The 26620-nt window shown below is 45.9% G+C and overlaps 1 protein-coding gene across 2 annotated transcripts in view; it reads left to right on the top strand.

The window, feature by feature from the left end:
• CHGB (chromogranin B) overlaps positions 1-26620 on the top strand; it is an 86227-nt gene that overhangs the window by 50668 nt on the left and 8939 nt on the right. The window contains exons 4-5 of one of the 2 annotated variants that reach the window (XM_082216380.1): positions 2112-2210; positions 26060-26106. In XM_082216380.1, the coding sequence (XP_082072506.1) occupies positions 2112-2210; positions 26060-26106 (146 nt within the window). Of the gene's footprint in view, positions 1-2111; positions 2211-16375; positions 16733-26059; positions 26107-26620 lie in introns of those variants that run through there. The other variant, XM_082216379.1, reaches the window with a different exon arrangement.

Here is a 26620-nt window from a genome sequence, read left to right as displayed (position 1 = left end):
GGTCTTCTAACAGATTCCAGTTTTGACAATCAAACTCTCGGCACCTTTAACAAGTGACAGGTCTCAGCCATTACTGTTTCCAGTGCAGTGTTGCTGCTTGAAATGTATAATGCAGGTGGGGCCTGCGTTTCAGAAAGGGTCTTCACACTGCTTCTCTTTCCAACTCTTTGCCTTCTGAAAAGTGCCCCCCACACCACAAACTGCTTTCCTGCACATGGGATAGTCCCATAACTTTTCTCCCACAGAGAGAAAAGCAACCCTGGGTGTGATTTTAAAAAAAATAATGTGATTTCATAAAAATAGCCTGCTAGATCCGGCCATCTAGTTCAGCCTCCAGTTCTTACAACAGCCCACCAGAGGCCTGTGGGAAACCAGGGCGCAGAACATGAACACAAGAGCACTCTTCCCTCCCATGGTTTCTATTATCTGGTACAGTGGTACTTCGGGTTAAGAACTTAATTTGTTCCGTAGGTCCGTTCTTAACCTGAAACTGTTCTTAACCTGAGGTACCACTTTAGCTAATGGGGCCTCCTGCTGCTGCGCCACTGCTGCACGATTTCTGTTCTCATCCTGAAGCAAAGTTCTTAACCCGAGGTACTATTTCTGGGTTAGCGGAGTCTGTAACCTGAAGTGCCTGTAACCCGAGGTACCACTGTATTCAGAATCCATGCTGCCTTCAGCTGTGGAGGTAGAGCACAGCTATCATAGTGGTAGTAAACAACAACGACAATTGTACCCCACCGATCTGACTGGGCTGTCCCAGTAGTCTTTGATAGCCCTATCTTCCATGAAATTTGAATGGGGGTGGCGTAAAAAATTGAGGGGAAAGGGTTTAGTAGCTGTTCCTCCCTCTCAGTGCAATGCTGAAGATTCCAGTCTCCTATAGCCACTTTTCATTTTTTGAAACAAGATGAAGAGCAGAGAGGAAATTAACAAATGACTAATCAAGTATAACATGTAGTTTGAGCTTCAGCATAGCATAAAATCTAGCAGAGCAATAACTTATGTCTTACTCATGTTAATGTACGTATAATGTGTTTGTATGCATATCTACAGTCATCTCGGATGGGTCATTATGTATATAGCCAGATAGTTGACCAATTATTGCTCTTTTGCAAATGTACATTTTTACAGGAAACTTAAAAGCCCTCACCACTGGCAACATTCCCATCCTGCTTTGTTGTTTGGCTTTATTAAACAAACTATCCTCATTTTCAAAGAAAATTATAAACACTTCTAAGCATCTTATTTCCCCGAGGAAGCTCACATCATTTCAGCCACGGCATTCAAGTGATACAGGAACTCCTAGCAGATAAACATCAAAATTTCATTTTGGCATTGTTGTGTTTTGTAATGTTGTGGGATTTTGAGCCACTGATGAGGGGTCGTCATGGGGATTGCAGAGCATCCATTTTGATCCCTTGGGTCACGAAAATAATAGAATAATAGAATTGGAATGGATCCTCTAATCCAACTCCCTGCAATTCAGGAATCTTTTGCCCAGTGTGGGGCTTGAACCCACAACCCTGAGATTAAGAGTCACATGTTCTACTAACTGAGCTAATATTGGATACCATATGAATGTGCCTTAATGGAGTCAAACTATGGCCCCATCTTATAACACCACTGTTATCCCTGAACCAGTTTAGCAGGGCAAGGGTATGGAACACTTAAGGAACCCCCTCCATCCCCTACCAGAGACGAATGGCAAACCAAGCTGTTAGACTATGCTGAAATGGCAAACCTGAAAGCTCAGAAACCAATGAGAAGAAATTATAATTTATTTAGGAGACCACTGTAAGCAGATGAAAACGTTAGCAGGATTTTAACCTCACTTGTAATGTACCAAATACTATGGATGATATGGATAGATACAAAACATAGACTATGAAATAATATACAGTTGGAAATGTTAACCCAGGGAGGGGATGGGGGAAAGTCTCGAGATTCAGAGAAATCTCATGGATATGTAATTGGTATTGTAATAAATTTACACTTATAGAATCAAATAGAAATGATTTCAAGAACAAAACAAAACTGGTCAGCTTTTTGTATTTCCCTTTCCCTACTTCAGTATGAATAATATGTCCTTGCAATTTCTTTCCTGACAGACCCAGATAATGCCGTCTTCATAGCACACACAGTTGGAACCAGTGTAGCTTGGAGGCCTAGACAATGTGAGAAGGCAGAGCCGAGTAACTGTGTGGACGGTGAGCTACTTCAGCCTAGTCAACTTCCCTCGTCTTGGACATGTGAGCAAACGGAGGAAGGGGGGCCTGCCATCAGACAATCTCTGGATAGGTTTTATGGGACTTGCTGCCAGAAGAAGCCGTTTGGAGGGAGTCCAGCCTACGAAGCGGCTTCCCAGTGCCTGTCTGTCAAAATTGCAGAGCTGGCAGGCAAAGAAGGAATGACATACGCACAGAAGAGTCTCCAAATGGCCCAGCTGGTTTTGAACCGAGATGAGAACAAGGTGTTTCCTCAACGCTCCAGCAACACCTGCTTTTCCATTCCCACGGAAACCAGAGTTAGTTTGGAGGAAAGAAAGCAATTGCCTGGGCTCTCAAATGATATCCTTCAATTCATCTTGAAACAGAACGTAACAAAGTGATTTATTTATTTTGCTGGAGGTGGTTAGCTTTTTAAGCACCTGTGCGATTTGTTTTCATTCGTCATCCAGCAATGAGGACCAAGACATCCTCTAGTGCTATGGGGCTTTCCTTCTTCTCCTCCCCGTTTGTTCCATCACCCACAATTGTGGGGGGATTGGGGAGCACCCCCCGGAACAGTGCATGGGGGTGGGGTGGTGAAGGGGGGGTGGATTCTTCCATCTGGCAAGCAAAAATGCTTGCTCTGGTGGAGTAATCTGCTCAGCCCTACGTTGAATTCCTTCCGAGGCATTGGATTTCTTCAAAAAATGTAGAATCATGGGGGAGTGCTGTTATTTTAAAAAGAATAAAGCTGACTTTCAAGAGAGATCAAGCATAGCCTTCCCCGGGTGGGATTGACCTAATCAATGTGTTGCAATGTATTCATACGGTAACCTGCTCCTTTTTCCTCAGGGAGGGGATTGTAAGGCTTGTTCTCCTGTCACTGCTTTGGGCATGCATCAATTGGCAGGCTATAAATTGGGGTTTTATGTCCCTTCCCTCCTATTCTTTGCATAACTTGAAAAGAGACAATGTAAACACATTGCTAAAACTGCAGAATATAATTCCCTGGGGAAGTGGACCATAGAAATAGCTAGTGGTTGTTTTTTTAAGTGCAAGATCTTGTTGAATCTTTGAAGCGTGTGCCTTGCTTGTCTTCCAACTGCTGAAAGGGCAACGAGAAAGCTGTGGCTGCTGCTGAGTCCAAAGGTATCTCTCTCTCTTTTTAAGAGCTGAAACCTTAAAATAACCCAAATACTGCAACTGTTGCTGGTGGTTACTCAGCTGTGTGGCTCACACCAGCTGAGCTTCTGGCCTCTGCTTATTCAACCAATAAGATTAATATTCTCGGTTCTATACAGGACCTGTAATCATTGGTGGTGGTTGTTTTTTAAGAGCAAAGTTAGCATCTGTGTACATCAAGAATACAGTGGACGCTCGGGTTGCGAACGTGATCCGTGCGGGAGGCACGTTTCCAACCCGCATTGTTCGCAACCTGCAGCGCTACGTCTGCACACATGCAGGTCACGTGTCGGCGCTTCTGTGCATGCGCAAGCGCCAAAACCCAGAAGTAACCTGTTCTGGTACTTCTGGGTTCAGTGCGGTGTGCAACCTGAAAGCATGCAACCTGAAGCATCTGTAATCTGAGGGATGACTGTATAGAGATTTCTCCCCTTGTATCAATAAAAGTAAATGATACCATGGAAATTCTCTTGAATCTTGCTGTTTGGATCATTGTAGCAGCTGCTGGGGAATGAATTTGCAGTGACTGGGCTTTTACTAGATTGAATCTTCCTCCTGTTTAGCCCTATTGCTCCCTTTTGTTGTTGTCTTACAGAAATATTGATCCACTGTTGCTCAGTTCAGAGAAGCTTCGTTTTGTTTAATTCATTACTATTGCATCCTACTTTTCCTCCAAGGAACTCTGAGTTATATTCTCATCGCTACCTTCTAAGATAGGTTATGGTGACAACAGATCAAGGTCAGCCAATGAACTTCATTAGTCAAGCAGCATTTTGTATCTGGGGTTTCAACCATCCAAACCAAACCAATTCCCAGCCCGGCCATCAAAGGCCCCAGAGCATCTGACAGAACTTCCTTGATCATGTATTTCAGCACTAGCTAGCTTACCAACAGTGTCAAAGAACAGCCACAATTCCTCTTAATTATTATTCTACAGGAGTTGAGTACCACACCATAATCACCGTATACCTACCACCCTTTTTTCAAATCCTTTCCCCAAAAGTTGTTTAACTCATTGGGGCTCTTTCATTACACAAACTGAGCATCAGAGCTTATCCCCAGAAGAATCGGGGAGGGGGAGGGGGGGAGAACACGCTATTTACTGGGAAAGACAAATGAGCTTAAAATCTTTGCCTAAAGAGCCTCCTTGCAAATTCTGCAGAGCAAACATCTCTGCCTGGGGAACTGCAAGCCTGTGTCTGACTTAGCTAGATTTTCCACCCACTCGTTTTTGAAATTCAGTAAATTATAGATTTGTTTTCTTCCTCTCTCAGCCTGTGTTGTATAAGGCACTGGAATGGTTGCTGTAGCTGCCTTTGGAGCTCACTTTTTCTTCTCTCTGCAGTTCTCATGGAAACATGTCAGCTGCAGGAGGAAATGAGGGAACCGCAAATGAAAGGAATTCCTAGGGCATTTCCATATGAAATTGTTACCTTCAAGCAAGCTACGCTTGCTGTTACCTATAAAAACAATCTGGTGGGGAGGTTGTACTAGAATGAAGGAACCCGTTCCCTGAGCATTCCAAGCCCAGTTTTTGATCTACCAAGTAATAGGTACCGTATATTGAGCTTTTCCTTTTAGTAAGAAGTGAGCATTTCAATGCTTATTAGTAATGATGAGATATCTGTTAAGCCATCTTTGCCCTGTTCGCCTCTTCTGTACTTTCTCTCACTTTGGAGCATAAGTAGGTGGCTTGAGTTGCTGTGCTTAATAACAATAACTGCTCTTTATGGAAGAATGTCTAAGGACTGCACTGTCAACGCATTAGGAGACTGTCTTATACCAAAACAAACTGTCTAGTTCGGTTACACCAGAGGTAACCAGTCTGGTGCCCTCCATATATTGTTGCCCTCTCAATACCCTGCTGCCTTCCTCTGCTTCCCTACAGCATCTGTTGCCTGAGGCAGCTGCCTCACTCTGTCTAATGGAGCCAGTCATGAGTAAGTCCAGAGTTCAGTGAGGCTTACACTGCAGCAGGTGTGTCAAAGGTTTGCAGCCTTCTCTCCTGGCTCCTGTACGTAGAGCTCCACATTGTCTGCCTTTCCTAATTGCTTTTCTTTTTGGCTTGTGTAAGTGAAAGCTCCACATTGTCCTAATTACCTAATGAACATTTCCGCTTACCTATATGGTTTCTAGAAATGCAGAAGAAACTGACTCATTCAGACATATTGACTAATGCTTCTTGGGTCAAGAGAGACTCAAGATAGGCAATTCTTTCTCTCAGCATATGTTCCAATGGCAGAGATTGTCGCCTCTCTTTCCATTTCTAGCTCCACGTTCTCCAATGTTTTGTAGTAGGCAAGTATCTCACAGCATATGGTTGCTAAACCGAGCACACATCAGCCAACTTGCAGGCTCCATAAATGCATTATTTTTGTTCTGTGTGGGTAGTTGTGTAGCACGTTTTTCCTCCCTAATGTGATGAAAATATACCTGATTCTGTTTGCTCATAAGGCTATTCTGAATGCTTTCCGTATTTTAAACAATGGCAATCCTTGTCCTGAGTGGCTATCTTTAAAACACTTTCCTAAACTCACTTTAGGAAAGGGGATGAGTAATTAAAGTTATTAATCTAAACGTTACAAGTTGTAGCTAAAGTAGGGTTGCCAGGTCAGATCTTCTGAGTTGTGGGATCACACACTCCCGCTGATCTTATACCTTATCTTATACCTTAGGAGTAGAGAACTGGGTCTGGTGAAAGGGTCTTGCCCACGTGTTGCTACTTCAACTCCTTTCATAATCTGGGGTTGATGGGAGTTCAGCGACAAGAAAGAAAGAAGATTCCACCTAAACATTAGGAAGAACTTCCTGACAGTAAGAGCTGTTTGACAGTGGAATTTGCTGCCAAGGAGTGTGGTGGAGTCTCCTTCTTTGGAGGTCTTTAAGCAGAGGCTTGACAACCATATGTCAGGAGTGCTCTGATGGTGTTTCCTGCTTGGCAGGGGGTTGGACTCGATGGCCCTTGTGGTCTCTTCCAACTCTATGATTCTATGATTCTATGACATCTGGGAAGGCCATAGATCCCCCACCTGTGCTCCAAAAGCTGGTTTTGTTTGTACAGCGGTTCTATCCACAAAGGTTTGAGAAGATCTTTGCCATATTAAAAGGCAGTGTCACTTCCCTAGGGTGGTGAAAGTTTCAGTGCTGGTTGGGTTGTTGTGACTGTTCCTTACTTCTTAAATACTCTTAAGAGCATCTGGCCATAAAATTACATCAACAGATCTCTAATTTCATGAGGGAGTTTGGGTTTCATTATATGCATTGTGTGAGAGAGAGATGCAGTTCTCGTCTCTCACATGGCACTGGCAGAAAGTGTAGGAGGTCAAAAGTGTAGTGCTGTTGTTTTAAATAATTTTTATTAATTTTCCATTTATAACATTCCAATTAATAACGTTAATAACATATCAAATCATACCAAATCATAACACAAATAATAAAGCCAATTATACATTCCATACACTTCAGCAGTGTATCTGAAGAAGTGTGCATGCACACGAAAGCTCATACCAAGAACTAACTTAGTTGGTCTTTAAGGTGCTACTGGAAGGAATTTTTTTATTTTGATTATGGCAGACCAACACGGCTACCTATCTATAATTTAAAGTGTAAGTAAAGATAAAGGGACCTCTGACCATTAGGTACAGTCGTGACCGACTCTGGGGTTGCAGCGCTCATCTCGCTTTATTGGCTGAGAGAGCCGGCGTACAGCTTCCGGGTCATGTGGCCAGCATGACTAAGCCGCTTCTGGCGAACCAGAGCAGCGCACGGAAACGCTGTTTGCCTTCCCGCCAATGTGGTACCTATTTATCTACTTGCACTTTGACGTGCTTTCAAACTGCTAGGTTGGCAGGAGCAGGGACTGAGCAACGGGAGCTCGCCCCGTCGCGGGGATTCGAACCGCCGACCTTCTGATCACAAGTCCTAGGCTCTGTGGTTTAACCCACAGCACCACCCTCAAAGTAGGGTTCCTAATTCTTTCTGCATTGCGCTTCTTCTGCTATCCCTCAAGATTTAGAAACATAGGGAACCAAATTCAGCGCAGAGATAGAGAGTATCAAGGAATCCATTTTCTGACTATTTCCCCTCTTCTTCCCTAGATTCTGCAGTCTGCACAGGCTGGGTGAGCTGCTGGTCTCCTGCTGCCATGCCATTAAGATCCATCCCCTGGTGTGTGAGGCTGTCCCATACAGGGATAGAACCTGCAACCTTGGTATTACCAGCAGCACACTCTAACCAACTTGTGGGGATGTTCTGGGGTGCAGGAGAGGATATATTGACTAATTATATCCTTATCCAACTTGTGCTAACAAGTTCCCAAAATATCAGCAGAGCTTATAGACATTCCCCTTTAAGTTCGCAACGGTAACGTGTGCACAGGTTCGCTAGAACCTCTTTAATAATTACTCTGGTAATTTCCCCTTTTGTTCCCTCTTAAAATACAAGACACGGCACAGTCTTTATAAAAGTATAAAAGAGTTTACTCACGTTCTGTTCACAATATGATCCCAGAAGGCAGACAGCTTAAAAAGGTTACATACATTCAGAATCTATCTTGTAGCAAGATAGAGCTTATCTCCTCTCTTGGCTGGGAGCCAAGAGAGCATCCTTAGATGTTTCCTCATCGAAGAAAGATGGCAGAGAGAGAGAGTGGCTGCCTGCCCTGTGCTTTTGTCATTACCTGCACAGGTGAGGCCACACCCACCTCTGGTCACATGCGGAGGAAGTCCGTCCCCAGGAAGTTTACCTGCTTGCTGAACTGACATCCCTCCCCATGTTCTAACATGTACACTCTAGGAATGTTGTCATTGACTGCTCCTGTGTTTACATCTCACACAACTTCTACTTAGACCATCAGCCCATCCATCTCAATAATGGCTATACCTACTGGCAGCACCTCTCAGATGCTTGTCTCTCCCAGCCCTACCTCAAATTGCTGGGGGTAGAACCTGGGACCTTCCACTGGGTTGTGATCCTTGGTAATTCACATCACCTACTATCTGATCATCTTGGGCATGGGTAGGCAGGCTAAGGCCTGGGGGCCAGATCTGGCTCAATCGCCTTCTAAATCTGGCCCACGGACAGTCCGGGAATCAGCGAGATTTAACATGAGTAGAATGTATCCTTTTATTTAAAATGCATCTCTGGGTTATTTGTGGGGCATAGGAATTCGTTCTCCTCCCCCCAAAAATATAGCCCGGCGCCCCCCCAAGTCTGAGGAACAGTGGACCGACCCCCTGCTGAAAAAGTTTGCTGACCCCTGATCTTGGGGATGGAAATGCTAGGGACTGAACCTTGGCTCAGTCATGCTTTCGGAAATATACTCGGAGTCAAGAGTGGATTTCATGCTCTTTATTCAGCTCATAGTGGGGAGGAGGAATGAAAGTTCCCCCAAAGTATCTGCTTTATATACATTATTTACACAATGGGCTGCACGTGATTGGCTAATTTTGGAATTCTCCTGTAGGCCAATCAGGTTGTGGATTCACTTCCATCTGGAGCTGGATTGGGTGGCTCCTGCAGACCAATCATACTGCTGCATTGTTCTAGGACCAATCAGACTGCTGCATTTTGGATCCTATTGTTCTAGGACGAATCAGACTGCTGCATTTTGGATCCTATTCAACTCAGTACATAACACTTTCCATAGGCTGGCCACTGTGAGAACAGGATACTGGACTAGATAGGACATCGGCTTGATCCATCATGGGTCTTGCAAGGTGTGTTCTTATGTCACCATGAGCCACCATGCCTCACGTCCTGTATAGCTGAGAGGATGGTGCCACCTCTTTGTGTCTTTTCACATGAGCAATGGGAGCGATTGGCACATTTGCAGGATGTCAAGGGGATCTTTCCACCATGAATGAACAGTAAGAAAGAATTAGGTGTCCCTCTTTTGAACCAAGTGCTTTTGCTTAAGGCTTCCCATTCCTTTGATGACATACAGTGTAATCCATAAGAATAAATCTGGGAAATCCTTCCACTCCCATTTGAGAGCCAATAGAGAAAAATGCTGGTAAAATAGTGAGCTTTAAATGCACGACTGTGTGCTAATAGACCTTGGGATTTTTAAAATGTTTATAGCTCCCATAGTCACTATATCTTGTTGCACATAAAGATAGGCTTAATTTATAGAGCTGAGATTTGCCTCTGTGAATCTTCTAGCTGTGAATCTTCTAGCAAGAAAACTCAAAGTGATTTTTTTATTATTAAGAAGTGGCCTTACTTAGAATTAAAGCACTATAAATATTTAAATGTGTGAATTATTAAGGCAGCCAGACTAGCCCAGTTTGCTGAGAATATTAAATGGGAAATGGACAGATAAATCACTACCTGTAGTCCACAGCCAAATATAGCAAATGAACTATTCCATCGCTAGGAAAGAATGGTATGTTTTAAAATATTCTCTCTAAAGAGACCCCGACTGAATTCTTGCAATGGCATGCAAGACAATAAAGCTTTTAGTATAAATGCAATGGTTAAAGTTGCAATCCTATAGACACTATAGAGATTGAACATTGAATAGAATTTACTTCTGAAGAGAAATTGGATTGCCTCTACATGTGCATAAATGTTCGTGCTTGCATGTGCACTTAAAAAGGGGGGGCTCTTTCTCCCTTCTCGCTCCACTTGCCAATCCCCCATTCCCCCCAGACTCAGTGGTTTAGATCACAGCACCACCTGTGTCCCTACAACAGCTGGTAGCAGTCATGGAATACACTGTGTGAAGGTACTTTGGAATATTTCAGGGCTCCACCTCCATAATCTCTTTCTTATGATGAAGGTGAGGAGTGGAAGTAGTAGAAGTTTGAGTGCAACAAGAAGGGAGGGACACTGAAGTATTCCCTGCATTTATCCCAGTTCTCCCTCTTGCTTCTCCGCAGCACGACAGATGCCCCCTTTAGCCCACATCCACATCTTTCCCCGAAAGTAAGACATCCCCTGAAAATAAGACCTACTTCCAGTTTTGTCTCTCACTGTAATATAAGGCATTCCCCCCAAAATAAGGCCTCCCCGATAATAAGGCCTCCCCGGAATATAAGGCCCCCGAAGCTACCATAAGGCGTCTGATTCCTCTGGACCATAGCAGAGGGTGCCGCCGCACAGCTCACTGATTGGCCGCAGTGCAGCCGGAGCTGTTCAGGCAGTGCGAGGTCTCTTTAAATCAGAGCGCCCGCGCCACCGCCAGGACAAGCTGCCGCCTGCTGCTCGCTCTGCCCTGGCGGAGTCTGGCTGACTCACAATTAGACAATAAATGTGTACCGTATTCTTCCTCATGGAAAAATAAGACATCCCCTGAAAATAAGACCTAGCGCATCTTTGGGAGCAAAAATTAATATAAGACACTGTCTTATTTTTTGGGAAACAGGGTAGCTGGCCCTTCCCCAGTTCCTCTCCACCTTTCCACCCTATCACTAGAGGCCTAAAAGTTCCTCCCTCTCTCACACCCACCTTTATCCCTACCTCCCATCACACTCTCCCCCACCCCATTCCTTCATACTTGAAAAAGGTTGCACAAAAAGCACTCTGAAAATTGAGATTGCTGACTGAGGATTTTCCTCCCCCCTTCCCATGCACTACGATGGTTTGCTGTTCTTTCCTCTCTCCCCCTTCTTTCTGTATGTATTTTTCTGTGTAAGTAATGTTTAAAAACTCAGTACCAACCCCCCCCCCAACCCTATACATGAAACAAGCAAATCCCAATGTACCCTTATCATCCGGGTTTTTCTGACATGTGGCTGACTGTTGAATCCCATGGGGAACCTACTTACAATTAGTCAGACCTTTGGTTCATCTAGCTCCATATTATCTAAACTGACGGCCTCCTCAGGTTTTCAGACTGGACTATTTCCCTGCCCTGGGGATTGAACCTGGGGCATTCTGCATGCAAAGCATATCTTCTGCCACTGAGCCACAGCTCTTGCCTGAATTTTAGAATGCAAGGGATTTTCTTTACTGCTTTCTACAGCAGCTGTATCCACCGAGAGGAGCAGCATAGAAAAGCTGCAGCCACAGAAGCCTGGAGTAGAGAAGAGGAGAGGCTCACAAAATGATGCATTTTCAGTCAAGCTTTCATCCTTCATAAAAAGACCCCCTGGTTCCCCGTCGGGCTCCATAGCTCTTTAAGAATCCCTTCACATCAAGGGTTTGCACAATTGTTAGGAGATGTGCCTCTTTCCCCCAGAATATTCCTGAGCCCTTGTTAAATTCAAGCTGTTATCTGTTGCTGTTTGAATGCACTCTTCTGCTCACTTTCCGTGGCAGGTTATGATCAGTTTTCATCTTCTTTTGAAAACAGATAACCTGATCTGTCACTTTCAGAGTTGCAAATGGGGAAAATTTGCATTGATTGATCCCAGAAATGACAACCCCAGGTGGGAAGAGGACTCTCTTGATCAGATCAAGCTGCCATCAGGCTACAATAAAAATAATTTTAAAAATGTTTTAAAGCAGGCAGAACCCCTTGCAATGTTGTATTTGATGAGAGAAATTTACTGTCTCAGACCTCACTGAGTGGGGTCACATAAGCATAATTACAAGAGAAATGCTACAATTATTGCCTGAAGCAAACCAAGCTCAGTTGAAGACCTGACACAAAAACCCATGAGGAAACTGCAGCGTTGCTCAGAGCCCAAACATGTTGGACATACAATATTGTGATATTGCCCTTAGTTCATTGACTCTGTGCCATTGCAACCAGGCTTGGGGACCTGGGCAGCAATGGGTCTAGGGCCCAAACCCCCAGATCCTGGGCATGCCTGGACATGGACAACCGCAGAGTTATGTATATAGTGCAAGAGGGTTGGTTGTAGTGAAAACAGCTGTCCAGAGACACCTGCTGTTCAGCAATCCCTGAAACCTAGTGGGCATGTCCCCATGATGGAGAAGCCCGCTACACACTTCTAGGACAGCCTGAGAGGGCTGTGAACAAGCCTGCCATAATGGATGCTTCCTGGCGAGGTTATAACCCCTGTATGTGCCTGGCAACAGGAAGAGGATGTCATCATTTGCCACCAGGCCCTAGAGGAGGAGGAGTTTGGATTTGATATCCCGCTTTATCACTACCCAAAGGAGTCTCAAAACAACTAATATTCTCCTTTCCCTTCCTCCCCCGCAGCAAACACTCTGTGAGGTGAGTGAGACTGAGAGACTTCAAAGAAGTGTGACTAGCCCAAGGTCACCCAGCAGCTGCATGTGGAGGAGTGGAGACGCGAACCCGGTTCACCAGATTACTGCTCTTAACCACTACACCATACTGGCTCTGTACACAGAGACTGTAGGATCTCCTATCAGGCTGACAGTCCACAGTCCACACCTCTTGACCATAGTTTAGTGGTAGAATCCCTGCTTCACAGGCAGAAGGTTCTAGGTTCCATCTCCGCCACCTCCAGATTGGCTTGGGGAAAGCTTCTGTCTGAAACTTTGGAAAGCCACTGCCAGTCAGTGTAGATTATATTGAGCTAAGGGGACCAATGTGGTCTGACTGAGTATAAGGCAGCTTCCTAGGCAAAACGTCTCTTGAACCTGCTGGGGAACTCCAGAGGATGAATATAGATGCTGGGGAGAAGTTTTGAGCCAGTATGTCTTGAAGGTGCCATGAGAGCATCACTGCTCAGCTCTGCAGAAATTGACTTGCCTATGGGAGCATAAGCCCAGGGCTTGTTGTGGGGCACTATCCATGACCTACGCACCCACTCCATGCTCAGGGAGTTGGACTATTCAGGGGAGGAGAGGATAGACATAATTTGGCATTGCTGGCTCCATCCCACAGTGGTATGGCTAGGTGACTGGTGCCTCTTCACCCTTGCCTGAGATTCCATGACACCTGGAGCTACATGGTCCATCTCTTCCCATCCTATCCCTGTCGTCCTCCTCACCAGACCTGATCAGCAGGTCCCCAGAGTCTGTGCCACACAGACCCCCTTCCCCAGCAGCAACACCACGGCTGGGTGGAGGCAGCTTGGAGGGAGAGGAGTCAAACGTGAAGGAGGAGGAGCTGTGGCAGCCCATGTCACCAACTCCAGCACCACTGCAGCAAACAGCCGCCTGGGCGCTCATGCTTCAGCCTCTTCACCCCCGTGGGTGTGAGAGGGGTACTGTCAAGCCTGTGCACTCCACCTTAGACCCCCTTAGTTGATGTAGTGCTGTGTGTTGCCCTCCATGCATCTGGACTGTGATTCTGGCAAGATGGAAGTGCCCAGGTGGGTTTGGGCTGCAGAGCCAACAGACTGGAGTGCTTCTCCTGTGTGAGAGAGACATTGCCCACTGCTGTTGGGGCAAAAAAAATAGGAGTGTTAGGGCAAGACAGTTCTATTCTGGCACACCCAGTAGTTGAAGTGGATTTTGATGTTATGGGCAGGCTTCACCCATTGAACCCTGTCAGTGGAAGTCCTGAGATTCTGATGGGAGTTTGGCCGTTTGCTCTTTAATGAAAAGCATGAAAACATGGCACAGACCATGCATTCATTTTGTCTGCTGGATTTGCCATTGACCGGAAGGAAGAGCTGTAAGGGGGCTAGTAGGGTGAGTTGTTGACCCCCTTGGGTTATAATTAATAGAGGGATGCTTGGTGTAATTACCAGACTGCCAAATAATGAATGGACCTTGTTCTCTTTATTCATTTTATGAAAGTAGATTTTACCGTTAAGTATTTCTTGGCTTTGCTTCATTGACTTACAAGGGATGATTTCAGCAACTAATGGACGGGGAATATTTTCAGTCCATAAAAATAATTAGCATCGTTTATAATGGAGAGATTTGTGCAACTACATCGTTTGTGCTGATCAGAGGAGAACAATAGCCATGTTTCACTGAGATGGGCTAAAATGTAGTGGTTCAGAAGCAGACACTGGGTGCTTCCATGATTGGTTACTCTAAGAACAGAGTGCCTTGACTAAATGGGCCTTTGGCCTGATCCAGTAGGGCTCTACTCAGGCAGAGAAAAGATTTAGCCTGTGAGCAACTGGGTCACAAGCTCTGGTCACCACCAGACAAGTATTCATAGCCAGGCCTCAACTATTCTCAGCTTTTCTCTCTGCTCTATCCCAACTCTGCAACTGACCAAGCTCCCAGCCAGCTGTTTTCCTCATTGACAGGGTTGAGTGGCTTGCCTGGGGGTTGGGGGGGTGTATTTGCTTTTTTGTCTTGTTTTGGAGTATGTGCAGGTATTTTGCCTGTTTGGGGCAAGGGCCTGGAAAAGGCCAAATTTTCTTTTCTGAAATAGATATTCTGTTACACGCATGGGAGTTGCATAGATTTCCACGTGTACCCTTGGACCAGAAACATTTAGGGACCCCTGATATACATGATGGTCTTATATGTGAAACTACTACTAGTAGAAATGGCAGTAACAATATATACATGTAGTGCTATAAATTTCCTAGTCCTGCCTTGCTTTAGTAATACAGTGGTACCTCGGGTTAAGTACTTAATTCGTTCCGGAGGTCCGTTCTTAACCTGAAACTGTTCTTAACCTGAAGCACCACTTTAGCTAATGTGGGCCTCCTGCTGCTGCTGCGCCGCCGAAGCATGATTTCTGTTCTCATCCTGAAGCAAAGTTCTTAGCCTAAGGTACTATTTCTGGGTTAGTGGAGTCTGTAACCTGAAGCGTATGTAACCCGAGGGACCACTGTACCAGCTATGACTACATATTTTGCTTTGCATGAGCTCAATAGCTCTGCTGGTTATACGGCTGCCCCCACCTCACATTGAGCACTGTAAAGAGTTCATAGAAAGATGGATTGAGGCATACTGCAAGATTGGTATGTGTGTGGTCTTTCAGAGTTAACTAGGCAATATAGGCAGTCTCTGTTCCCAAGGAGCTGAGAGTCTCCAACAGGCAGCTGGAAAGCAACAGACGGCAGCAGGGAGAAAGGAGGCAAAGGAGTGAAGAATGTGGGCAGGTTTCTCTAATCCATAGCGGTGTTTCGAGACAATGGGAAGGAGTGTGGGGTCCATTCATTCTGCTCAGAGAGAATCAAACACCCCCATCCCGGGGAACTCTTTGGATAAATTCTTACGTCAAGGGTCCCCCCCCCTCTATGTTTGTTTTATTCCCCCCAAATCATTACCAGCACTTCAATAAAGAGGATGTTGCTGTGAAACATTTTTCATTTAGCATCTCTCGAGGTGTTGTGAGTTTTTATCGGCTCATTAGATAAATCGGCAGTGGGATGAGACAAGGTGAGGAAACTTAATTGCTGAAATAGGGCTCATTTGACAGGGATGTCTTGCGGGGAGAGAGAGAGAGACAGAGAGAGAAAAGGAGCGTGTGGGGGCGTGAGTGAATGCAGGCGCATTTGCCTGTGAGTGACGCATATAAATTATAAAATATAAATTATTTTACAGAGAGGAGCTGGAAATCCTTTAGCATCGAAGCCCTCAAATAAGAACGGTGGCTCCTTTTCCTGCAGGTTCAAGTCAGTTCTGCACTTAGTTACCCCACCACTGCACCCACCTTTTACTGTCACGGAGGGCAGTGGGGACCATGATCTTCTTGCAGGCAGCTTGTTGGGTCCGTGTGTATAATATGAGGCAGGGAATCCCTGTGCTCTGACGCGGGATAGGAGTCTTCAGTTGTCATAATGGGAGGGGGGTGGAGGTGGGCATGGAAACGATCTTTCTCCGGGGGTGCTCGGCGCTGCAGAGAATCATAAGATAAAACTGCGTTGACAGTGAAAAAAGGATTGAAGATGGAAGTGAGGCTCTCTCTTCTACCCATAGCAGGGTGGGGACATTATCCAGGTGGTCTTCTGGGAAGGAACATAACAAGTAGCCTTCTACTGACTCAGACCATTGCACCCCACTTGCCTACCCTGACTGGCAGTGGCTCTCCAGGAGCTGGGTTGGACACTGGGGCCTTCTGCATGCCACGCAGTTGCTCTACCACCGAGCCGTGGTGTGCTAGGAGGAGCGAAGAGGCGTCGGGGGCCAGAGCGGGCTTGGCAAGCTAACGAGAGGAGTTTTGTCTCGGGGGTAGCTTTGCGCGGTGGCAAGGAAGCCTTGTGGGCGGCTGGCAGCGGTGGAGAGAAAGTCTCGCTGTCTTCGGCAGCTTCTAGAGCAGGATCTTTCTGGCGATCCCAGGGACTCTCCGCCCCGATCCCCCTGGGGGCCACCTCTGACGCAAACCCCTTTCCCCGCCTTGGCTCCGACGCCCCCTCCTCCTCTGTATTCCCCACCCTCCCTTAAATAGCGTGGAGCTGCGGCCAGGAGGCGAGCTGGTGGCGAAGCAGCTTCAGCTTTTGCAAGCAAGTCTGTCCGTCCTGCTTGCGTGCCTGCCTGTCGGCCGGCCATGGTACCCTCCGTGGCGCTGCTCAGTCTCCTCGGAGCCGCAGCTCTGGCAGGTGAGTGAGGGCGCGGGGGGCCGCGCGGGTTGGGTCAGCACCACGGAGAGCGGCGCGGGGTCCGATCAGCACTGTGGACAGCGGCGCGGCTCGGATCAGCACCACGGAGAGCGACGCGGGCGCGGCGGACCGCAGGGAACAGTGGAGGGGAAGGCGGGACAGGGATGCGGAGCCCGCGGTGCTTTCCTAACCCTCTCCCACCTACGGCTGAGTCAATGCACCATAGCCAAGAACCGAGTGACAGGCACCTCGCCTGGGCACGGGAAAGCCCTCTCTCAGTCTGCTAAGGGATCCATCTCCTGTATCTCGTCAGGCTTCCATTCATCCATCCACATGCCCACCCCAATTCAGTTACGCACCTAAAAGAGAGGAATCGTGTGTTTGGCTTGAACGCAGATAGGGAGTATTCATTCAACAGCTTCCAGCTCCAGTTATGCTCACTTCAGCGCCCTAGAGGGAGAGCCAGTCTGCACCAGCTTCTCTTCAAAGGCAACAGCATCTCATACAATGATGGGAGACCAAGCCAAAAGATGGGCTCCTTGCCCATGTCAGAAGTGCACTGGGTTTCAAGTGCGCATAACCTGAATCAGGGTCCCCATGACAGCAGGAGGAGAAAAGATCATTAAAAGGGAAAGATATATAAAATATACCTTCTGGGTGTGTGTTTTCTTCTCACACATCCATGTGTGTAAGGGAAGGAGGAGGAAAGGAGTAATATAAACATGATCAGTATTTATGTGTAGTTACCGAGGGCATGTACCAAATCCACTGTAGGTGAACAAGCCCTCCCACATGCTGGTTGTTCATTCAGTTTTTTGCCTGAATGGAACTGGACAGCTCAAATTAAGCATGTTAAAATGCTGAAGACACGTTTCTAGAAACAGGCATTTTATAGGTATAAAACTGAAAGATAAAGTGACAGCCAGCACTTTTCACACATTTGCTATTTGTCCATTTCATATAAGTATATATGCCACTTGACTGTAAAAAGACAAAGGAAAGAAACCACAAAGCAGTTGCTTTGGTTTGCATTTCAATGTCTGGCAAGATCAGGAAGCAAGGATAATTTAAAATTCCATATCAATTTTATCGATTTTAACATACAGGATGTTTTAAGAAATCCTTGCTTTAAAACTTGCCTTATTAACATAAGTGCTGTTGGGGTGAACTTGACTTGCCTGTAAAAGAGAACAATTTCATTGTGGAATGAGGCACCCACCGCTGAAGTTTTGTTGCTCTTTCCCTCCACTCTGGCAACTGGATTGAGGGTGCGTGTTGCGTTTTCCTTAGATGAGTCACTTATCTGCGAGTGCTTTCCAAGTCTTGGAGCTGTAGGAAGGGTAGGAAAAGCCCATTAATTCTCAAAACGTTTATTTCTGACAAAAGCAATGTGCTGTGTTATATGTGGGCATGTTGGTCTGTAATACTGCTCATGAAGAAAAACCTGAACACTCAACCATTGGTTTTAAGTGCCATGGACCAGCTGATGCATACTATTTTAAAAAGCGATAGCTATATATTATTGATTTCTATAAAATCAACTGCAATACTTCACCACCTTGATGGATAATCAAGGCTGCAATCCTGGGTGGATAATTAAGGCTGCAAGTTGCACTGAGACAGTATAGAGCAGTTGTTAAGAGACTAGGAACTGGGAGATCAGGGCCACCCAGCAAATCCTTCCTTTTACAGCACAGATGGGGAACCAATTTCAACTTTTCTGGGCAACCTTCTGAGGATCACATGCCTTTAATGGGCCAAAGGCAGGAAATGGAAGAGGAATGAATGTGAATTTTACTTTTGTAGTAGTCTAGTTTCTACATGCACACTCCCACACCACTTCTACCCTCCTTCCAGGCAAGCAAGAAGCATTATCACTGTACAAGGAAGCATTCCAGAGAGGCAAAAGCAAGGTCAGTGGGGAGAGGCAGGTGGCCTGGGGAGAATCCTGAGGTCCAGATAGAGAGGGCTGCATTTCATCCTGCAGACCAAAGGATCTCCATCCCTGTTTTACCGTAAAACACATTTTGAATGCTAAATATATTAAACCAGTTGAGTTATTCTTGGGTGTGGCATACATCCCATCCAGTGTTCAGTGGTGGGTGAAATAAAACTTACTGCCATTTTGCGTATTGTCATAAATACATGTATTAAGCTCTTAAACCCCTTTGGCAGAAGGTTGTCTAAGACATTATTGCCCAGCCAATCTCACAGACAGCTGCCCACATTGTTGGAGATTGTGATCCATTTGGTGCAATTCAGCCTGTACTGAAATGGACAGGTGCTCCTTTTTGTGCAATAGGGCTCTACAGCCATCATGTGGTATAATGCCTTATCCCAAATGGAACTCCTGTATCTAATTGAAATATTCCTTTGATGCTGTAACATTGCAACAGACAACACAAACTATATTTAATGTTGCTTGCTTAATTTAGTCAGTGAGTATTCCCTTCATTCAGGGCAGGCAAGTATTGCCTTTGTTTTGAAATAATAATAATACAATATGACTTTATTATCTCAGTAACACTTTACGCATTCCCACTCCCCCCCCCCCACATTTACTTGTTAATGTGCTGCTCCTGTCCTCCTTCTAGTTTCTTGATATAAAAATCCAAAATTCTAAGAGGGCCACATGTTCACCGCCACTGTTTTCAAGAAAAGGGTCAGTTTCCCCATTCCACCTTTTTTTGAGATGTGATTCTGTCTCAGAGGTAACTTTCCCACCCCGGTCAGCTCATTCTACCAAAATGAATTTCAGCAGGGACAAAGGTAAGGTTTTGCACATAGGCAGGAAGAACCAGCTGCACAAATATAAGATATGGAGCACCTGGATTGCCAATAGTACATGTGAAAAGAATCTGGTGGTCTTAGTAGACCACAAGCTTAACATGAGTCAACAGTATGATGCAGCGGCAAAGAAGGCTAGTGCTGTTCTAGGCAGCATCAACAGAAGTATCATGTCCTGATCAAGAGAAGTCATAGTCCCATTCTATTCTGCCTTGGTCAGGCCACACTTGGGAGTACTGTGTCAAGTTATGGGTGTCACAATTTAAGAAGGATATTGACAAGCTGGAACATGTGCAAAGGAGGGTGACCAAGATGATCAAGGGTCTGGAAACCAAGCCTTATGTGCTGGTCCTGTGGGTTACCCAAGAGACGAGGTCCAAGTCCGGTCCATGGTCAAAGGTGCAACGTGGAGGCAGACCGTAGTAGCTGAAGCAGGGTGCAGGGCAGGGAGTCGGGTGAAGTCAGGAACAGGCTTGCAAGCAGGGAGCCAGGGCGGGTCAGGAGCTCAGGCAGGAAAGCACGACAGGAACTGGCAACCAACAATGTTGCTCCCGCAACCTGGGACTGGGGCTGGCCGGTTTTTATCTGCACCGAGTCATAGGGCGGCCCCGATCCTCTGGTGACTCGCCTCTCCTGGCCTGGAGGCGAGCACTCCTCCTGCGGGAACTTAGTTCCCTCCGCCTCTGCCCTGAGCCTCTGCAGCTCAGGAGAGGCTGGAGGGTTACCAGACCCAGAGGCAACCTCTGCTTCCCCTGACGGGGCTGAGAGTGGAGCCCGTGCAGGCAATGGGTCCTCCATCACCTCAGGAGCCAGAGCAGACTCAGCTGGTGCTTGCACCCAAGGATCCAGCACAGGTGAGGACCCTTCAGGCTCAGGCCCCAGCCCCGGCTCAGCTGGTTCTGGAGGCGGGGACTCCTGTGCAGGCTGGGATCCCTCAGGTTCAGCCTCCGAGTCCAAATCCCAGGCCATCACACCTTATGAGGAACAGTTGAGGGAGCTGGGTGTGCTTAGCCTGGATAAGAGGAGATACGATAGCCATCTTCAAATAACTAAAGGGCTGTCACGTGGAGGATGGAGTAAGCTTGTTTTCTTCTGCTCTGGATGCTAGGATCTGAACAAACGGCTTTAAGATACAAGAGAGGAGATTAAGACTCAACATCAGGAATAACTCTGACAGTAAGAGCTGTTTGACAGTGGAGCGGTCTCCTTCGGGAGGTTGTGGACTCTCCTTCCTTGGAGATTTCAAAGCAGAGATTGGATAGCCATCTGTCATTGATGCTTTAGCTGAGATTCCTGCATCTCTGTGGGTTGGACTAGATGACACACCCCCCCCCCGGGGGTCCCTCCCATCTGTATGATTCTGTGATTCTTCATGCTGATAAATTATTGTTATATGCAAAAGTATGAAGCATACATGTCAAAGGCACAAATCCTTTTGCTTAAACATGCTGCTGCGGGGGGAGCCCGTTTTTCTGAACATATAAAGCTGCCATACAGATTCAAACCACTAGTCAATTTTTTACTCTGACTGGCTCTCCAGTATATCAGGCTGCGTGTCCACCCAGATCAGCATTTTGTTTTCAAAACGGGGAGTTCACACAATGGTGATGACTATCTCTTCCCCACTTCTGAACATGTGGCTCACATAGGAATACTGCCTCTGAAGACTGGTTTAGCTCTCATCGTTAATAGTCATTGGCAGACCTCAATCCTTAGCTCTTTTATAAAGCCTTCAGAATTGGTGTCAGCGACTGCATCTTCTGGTACATCATCCCACAAATCAGTTGTGTGATTAAGGCAGAGATCCTAATCATGTCTACTCAGAAGTAAGTCTCGTTGAGTTTAATGGGACATGCTCCCATATATGTGGGGTTAGGATTACAGGCTAAACACTTAGCCTGTCCTAAAACCATGGCATAGTCACTATGTTTATATTCAGTGCTTTAAAAAATAAATAAATTAGGGGTACTCTCATTTTCCTACTCATATTGAAATACTGCCCCTCAATGAGGCCAAACTTAGATTCACAAAATGTTTAGGGGTATGCGTCCCCCTGCTTTCCCCCAGGAAAAAAAGCACTGGTTATATTCTCCCTCAAGGGAACAAGAGGGGGAGAATGCTATTGCCCTCCTGTCCTTCCAGTGTTCCTAGAGGTACCAGCTTGGCCACAATGGAAAACAGGATGTCAGGCTTTATAGGCCTTTGATACAACCCAGCAGGGCTCTTTCTAAGTTTTTACAGTCAATTAATCTCACAGGGAATCCCAAGTTGTAAATTGTTGATAGAAGAGTGGAAGAATTGCTATCTATTTACTGCCTCTAGACCGCACATTATGATAAAAAGCTATGATCCTTTTCCCTGCCTCAAGTCAGCTGCTTTCCCACCCTAAACTAAAAAGTCCTGAACAATTTTGCTTTTCTAAAGGTCCCCTAGCCCTTGGTCATTTTGGTTACCTTTTTCTGCACCTTTCCCATCTCTTCAATCCCCATTCTGAGAAGGGATGACCGGAATTGTACTTGGCATTCCGTGTAGCTGCACCATAGATTTCTATGATGAATTGAACTAGAACTCTGTGGCATTCCATTTGATGCGGTTGGACTCCAAGTCCCATCATCCCTGCATATTGACCATTGTGGCTGGAACTGCTGGGAGCTGGAGTCCAGCAGCGTCTAGAGAGCCACAGAATCTCCCCAACCCTGATCTAGAAGGTGGAACTCAGAAATTCAGAGCTCTGCTCTGGCCCTGAAGAAGATAATCTGGAGCTGGAGTCCAGCAGCATCTAGAGAGCCACAGAATCTCCCCAACCCTGATCTAGAAGGTGGAACTCAGAAATTCAGAGCTCTGCTCTGGCCCTGAAGAAGATAATCTGGAGCTGGAGTCCAGCAGCGTCTAGAGAGCCACAGAATCTCCCCAACCCTGATCTAGAAGGTGGAACTCAGAAATTCAGAGCTCTGCTCTGGCCCTGAAGAAGAGATTCAGAAGGTGCAGACAGCATCACCCAGGATAGAGAAGCAACATAAGGTAGTGGCTGTTATGCAACTCCCACTACAGTTTTGATGTAGAGTTCATGTGAGGGGAGGAGTGTGGCTAGAATATGCAGCGCTCCAGGAATACCGTGCAGGCAGATGGTCCTCTGTGGTCCTCTGCCAGCTGGCTGATGGCTGCTTTTGACGTTCAAATTTATGCTAAGCAGAACTGGCGGTGCTGCAACTGGCTTCATTACTGTCTCCTTAGGCTAGGGAATAAGGAACATTTTTTCAGTCTGAGGGCCACATTCATTTTTGAGTAACCTTCTAGGGGCCATGTGACAGCAGTGGATGGGGCCAGAGGCAAAAGCAGGCAGAACAATGAATAAAAGTTTTGTTGTAATATACAGTTACTGACTCACACTTGCAGTTATGAAAGAGTTAACCTGAGCCCAGAGCTCAGGTTGCAGGTGGGTGTGGCTTAGCAAGCGCTCAGCGGCCTCTACTCCCCTCCCTTTCTTAGTCTTTGTCTTCATGCTTCCTGGAACAAGTGAAGAAAGAACCCTGTGCAGGGAAAGTGCCCACACCATCCTAAATCCAGAGCTGATCCAGCAATATCTGGACATATTCCTTTCCCGCGGTGTATAATCAAGGGATTAGCTGAAGTATACAATTAATTATAGCTGAAAGGGTGCATGCTGGTGCAGAGCTGTGCATGTTTTGGTCAAGACCATGAGTTCTTCGATTCAAAAAACCAGAAAAAGTCTCCTTTCGGTTGCTGCTAGATGTAATACTGCATCTGTCAGTATAATGTGGTGATGGATGTCGGACATCTTGGGGGTTAAACTAATTATCCTCAATGAAAAATGCTGCAGAAATTGAATGCGGGCTTAAGTGCTTAAGGGTTATTTCATTGTTTTATTCAGTGAACTTCCATTCTGCTCTGGCGTAGCTGCTACTGCCTTCCTTAGGTATTGAAGATCATATATCCCCATCACAGCATTATTGTTTAATAAGCACACTTGGTTTTGAGGAGGTTGGAACTTTGGAATTATGCAAACAGGCAGTAAATTCACTTTTCATTTCCTGAATGAAAGTACATTTGGGGCCCTGGTGGAACCAAAGCTCAATCTTGGCTGGCTCACTTTGAATTATGGCATCTAATATGTTGAACCTATTCTGCACCGATGGGTGGCTGTTGCTGTTTTTGCAGTAGTGTAGTGTTGGATGGACTGCTGCACACTCGAGTTATTCATTCATTATTAAAAACTGCTTCAGCAAAAACAGTTTGCTTCCAATGGTGCAGCAACAGAGGCCTGCACTCTTCTGGTTCTGGACTGGCTGCTCTGCAGAATAAGTCAGGCGTATTCATGGAAGTGAGGGCGGTCGGGGAATATTGTGAGTCAGATGATGGGGCATTTTCACAGAGACAGAAAACGTGATCTAGCTGACTCATGGGGGCAGGGAAATGCCTATTCCCATTGCCAGCACACGACTCACTCTCGTGAATATATTCGTTTTATTACAGCCATAACTCACGCACCAAGGCAAGCATTTAAAAAATGATATCGCTGCTTAACGTTTATGCTTCTGTAACTTTTTATTATCATTTGAATCTAGGGAATGTAAAAAACAAAACAAAAATCCACTCACTTTGAGCAAGCAATATCCAAGAGCTAAACAAGTAATAGCTTTTAACGATGATGAAAGATCATGGGATTAAATTCATATTTCACACTGGATATAAATCTGTCCAGAAAGGGGCTTGGGAAGAGGCTGTAAGCTGTTTTCCCACCCATGTACAGTAACAGAACCATACAAGGGGGGGGGGCGGCGGCGTGGGAATCAAAATACCTAGAGAATGAAACAGAATGAGTAGCAAGCATAGGAATCCGGTATGTGGAAGGATTTCATTCATTTGAAGTTTGTCTGGGCTTCTTTGCAGATTCCTCTTCCAAAGCACTCAGAAGCAGCAGGCACAACAGAAGTCTGCTGTTCTAAATCTGCAAAGAACTTGCAGACTGTAAAGCAGGGATAACCAATATGGTTCACCACCCTGCTGTCTATGCATCCAAGTATAGAGGCGTCTCCTCTTCTCACTGACTTTCATCAAGGATAAAGAATGAAATGGGGACTGGCAGTGGCATAGCATAGGTTGTCAGCACCCAGGGCAAGGCAAGTAATTTGCGCCCCCTAACCTGTGGATTTGCGCCCCCTAACCCTAACCCCCAGATGTTGCGCCCGGTGCGGCCAGCCCCCCCTGCACCCCCTACGCTACGCCACTGGGGACTGGGAATCTGAATGAAGAGTTAAACCAGGGAAGTAGTGCAAGCGACAAGACCCTGCATTTGGAAGTAACCTGTTCAGCATTCCTGTTATGTGCTCCAGTGGTTGACATTATATAAACTATTCAGGGTATCAGGAAAGACTGGAAAATTGTGTTCTTAGTGAAGAAGGAAGGTTGTAATATGCAAAGCACATAGTTAGGATTCCAGGAGTCAAGCATCACACAAAATACCTTTTTAATTCTGGTGCAAAGGTTGGAATAACAACAACAACAACAATTTATTATTTATACCCCACCTATCTGGCTTAGTTTCCCCAGCCACTCTGGGCGACTTCCAGAATTGGCGAGTGAAACGAAGACAATGGGTTATGGTGCTGGAGGAGACTCTTGAGAATCCCATGGACTGCAAGAAGATCAAACCGCTCCATTCTTAAGGAAATCAGCCCTGAGTGCTCACTGGAAGGACAGATCCTGAAGCTGCGGCTCCAATACTTTGGCCACCTCATGAGAAGAGAAAGGCTCCCTGGAAAAGACCCTGATGTTGGGAAAGATTGAGGGCACAAGGAGAAAGGGACGACAGAGGACGAGATGGTTGGACAGTGTTCTCAAAGCTACCAGCATGAGTTTGACCAAACTGCGGGAGGCAGTGGAAGACAGGAGTGCCTGGTGTGCTCTGGTCCATGGGGTCACAAAGAGTCGGACACGACTAAACGACTAAACAATAAATGTTGGGCTCATGCAGACTTGCCCTGCCCCACCACTTTCTCTTGGAAAAACCCAATCTTAACACGCTGAATCAGAGCAAACACCAATTGGGGTTTCTCCAGATTGAAGTTTGCTCCAATTTATTGGTAAAGAGTGGGTTTTCCAGGGGAAAGAGGTGGGGCAAGGGCAAAACTGCTTGAAGCCACGCCTAGGAAGCATGGAACAAGCAGAAAACTGCCCATACCCATGCTTTCTAGGTGCAGGACAAGTGCAAGTGTAGGATCCACTGAAATCAATGGGTCAGGTTAGTCATGCCTTAAAGCCCATTGATTTCAATGGGAACTAAGTGCAACCAATTTAGTCTGTTCTGCTTATGGGTGCCATTATTTAGAAGGTTTGGCAACCGCTTTCTAAGGGAAGACATATTTGCTGGTCTGGGGACAAACGTCTTGGAATGCAGCAATTGTCTGTTGAAACCCAACCAATTTTTGCTGCAGTTTATAATGTTGGCTTGTTTTCACCTGTTACAATCTGCCATTGGGGTTCCCATGTTTCTGACCTTGGAAATGTTTTTATTCAAAGGTGTTCATTCAGCACCGGTGGAAAAAGATGATCATGTTGAGGAAATGGTGAGTAGGAAAACTCTTTATTACGCTAAAATATAAGTGAATTAAATTGCCCACCATGGATGATTAAAGCTCCTTGCATTCAGTAAGAAATGCTCTTTACTAAACAAGGCTGGGGTGAAGAATCTCTTTCTGTTTCCTTTGAGAGGAATCCGAGACTCATATGTTGACATATGTCTGGTAGCCCCTCAACTCTATTGCCTTCTCTGATCCAACCCCAGAGGCCTCTTTCAAATAGATGTCTTTCCACTTTAAGAACCTAAGAGTATTAAACACTAGGTAGAGGAGCGGGTAATGATGTGTCACACAATTGTTGTCTTCTATCCTGAAAATGCCTCTGGCCCACAATAATGTCTGGCAGTGTTCCATCTGGAATTAGGGAAAAGCTTTGGCTTAATCGTTCTTTAATGCTATGCCAAGCAGATCATCCAATTACATCTGATTCGGGGGGAAATGCATTGTATGGTACAGGCTGCCTGCCTGAGCACACTTACTTTTGAGTATGCCTATTGGAGCT

Source organism: Podarcis vaucheri, assembly GCF_965113315.1.
Source record: "Podarcis vaucheri genome assembly, chromosome: 3".
NCBI lineage: Eukaryota > Metazoa > Chordata > Lepidosauria > Squamata > Lacertidae > Podarcis > Podarcis vaucheri.
The sequence above is the reverse complement of the archived record's forward strand: the minus strand, read 5'-3'. Positions and strand labels throughout refer to the sequence as shown.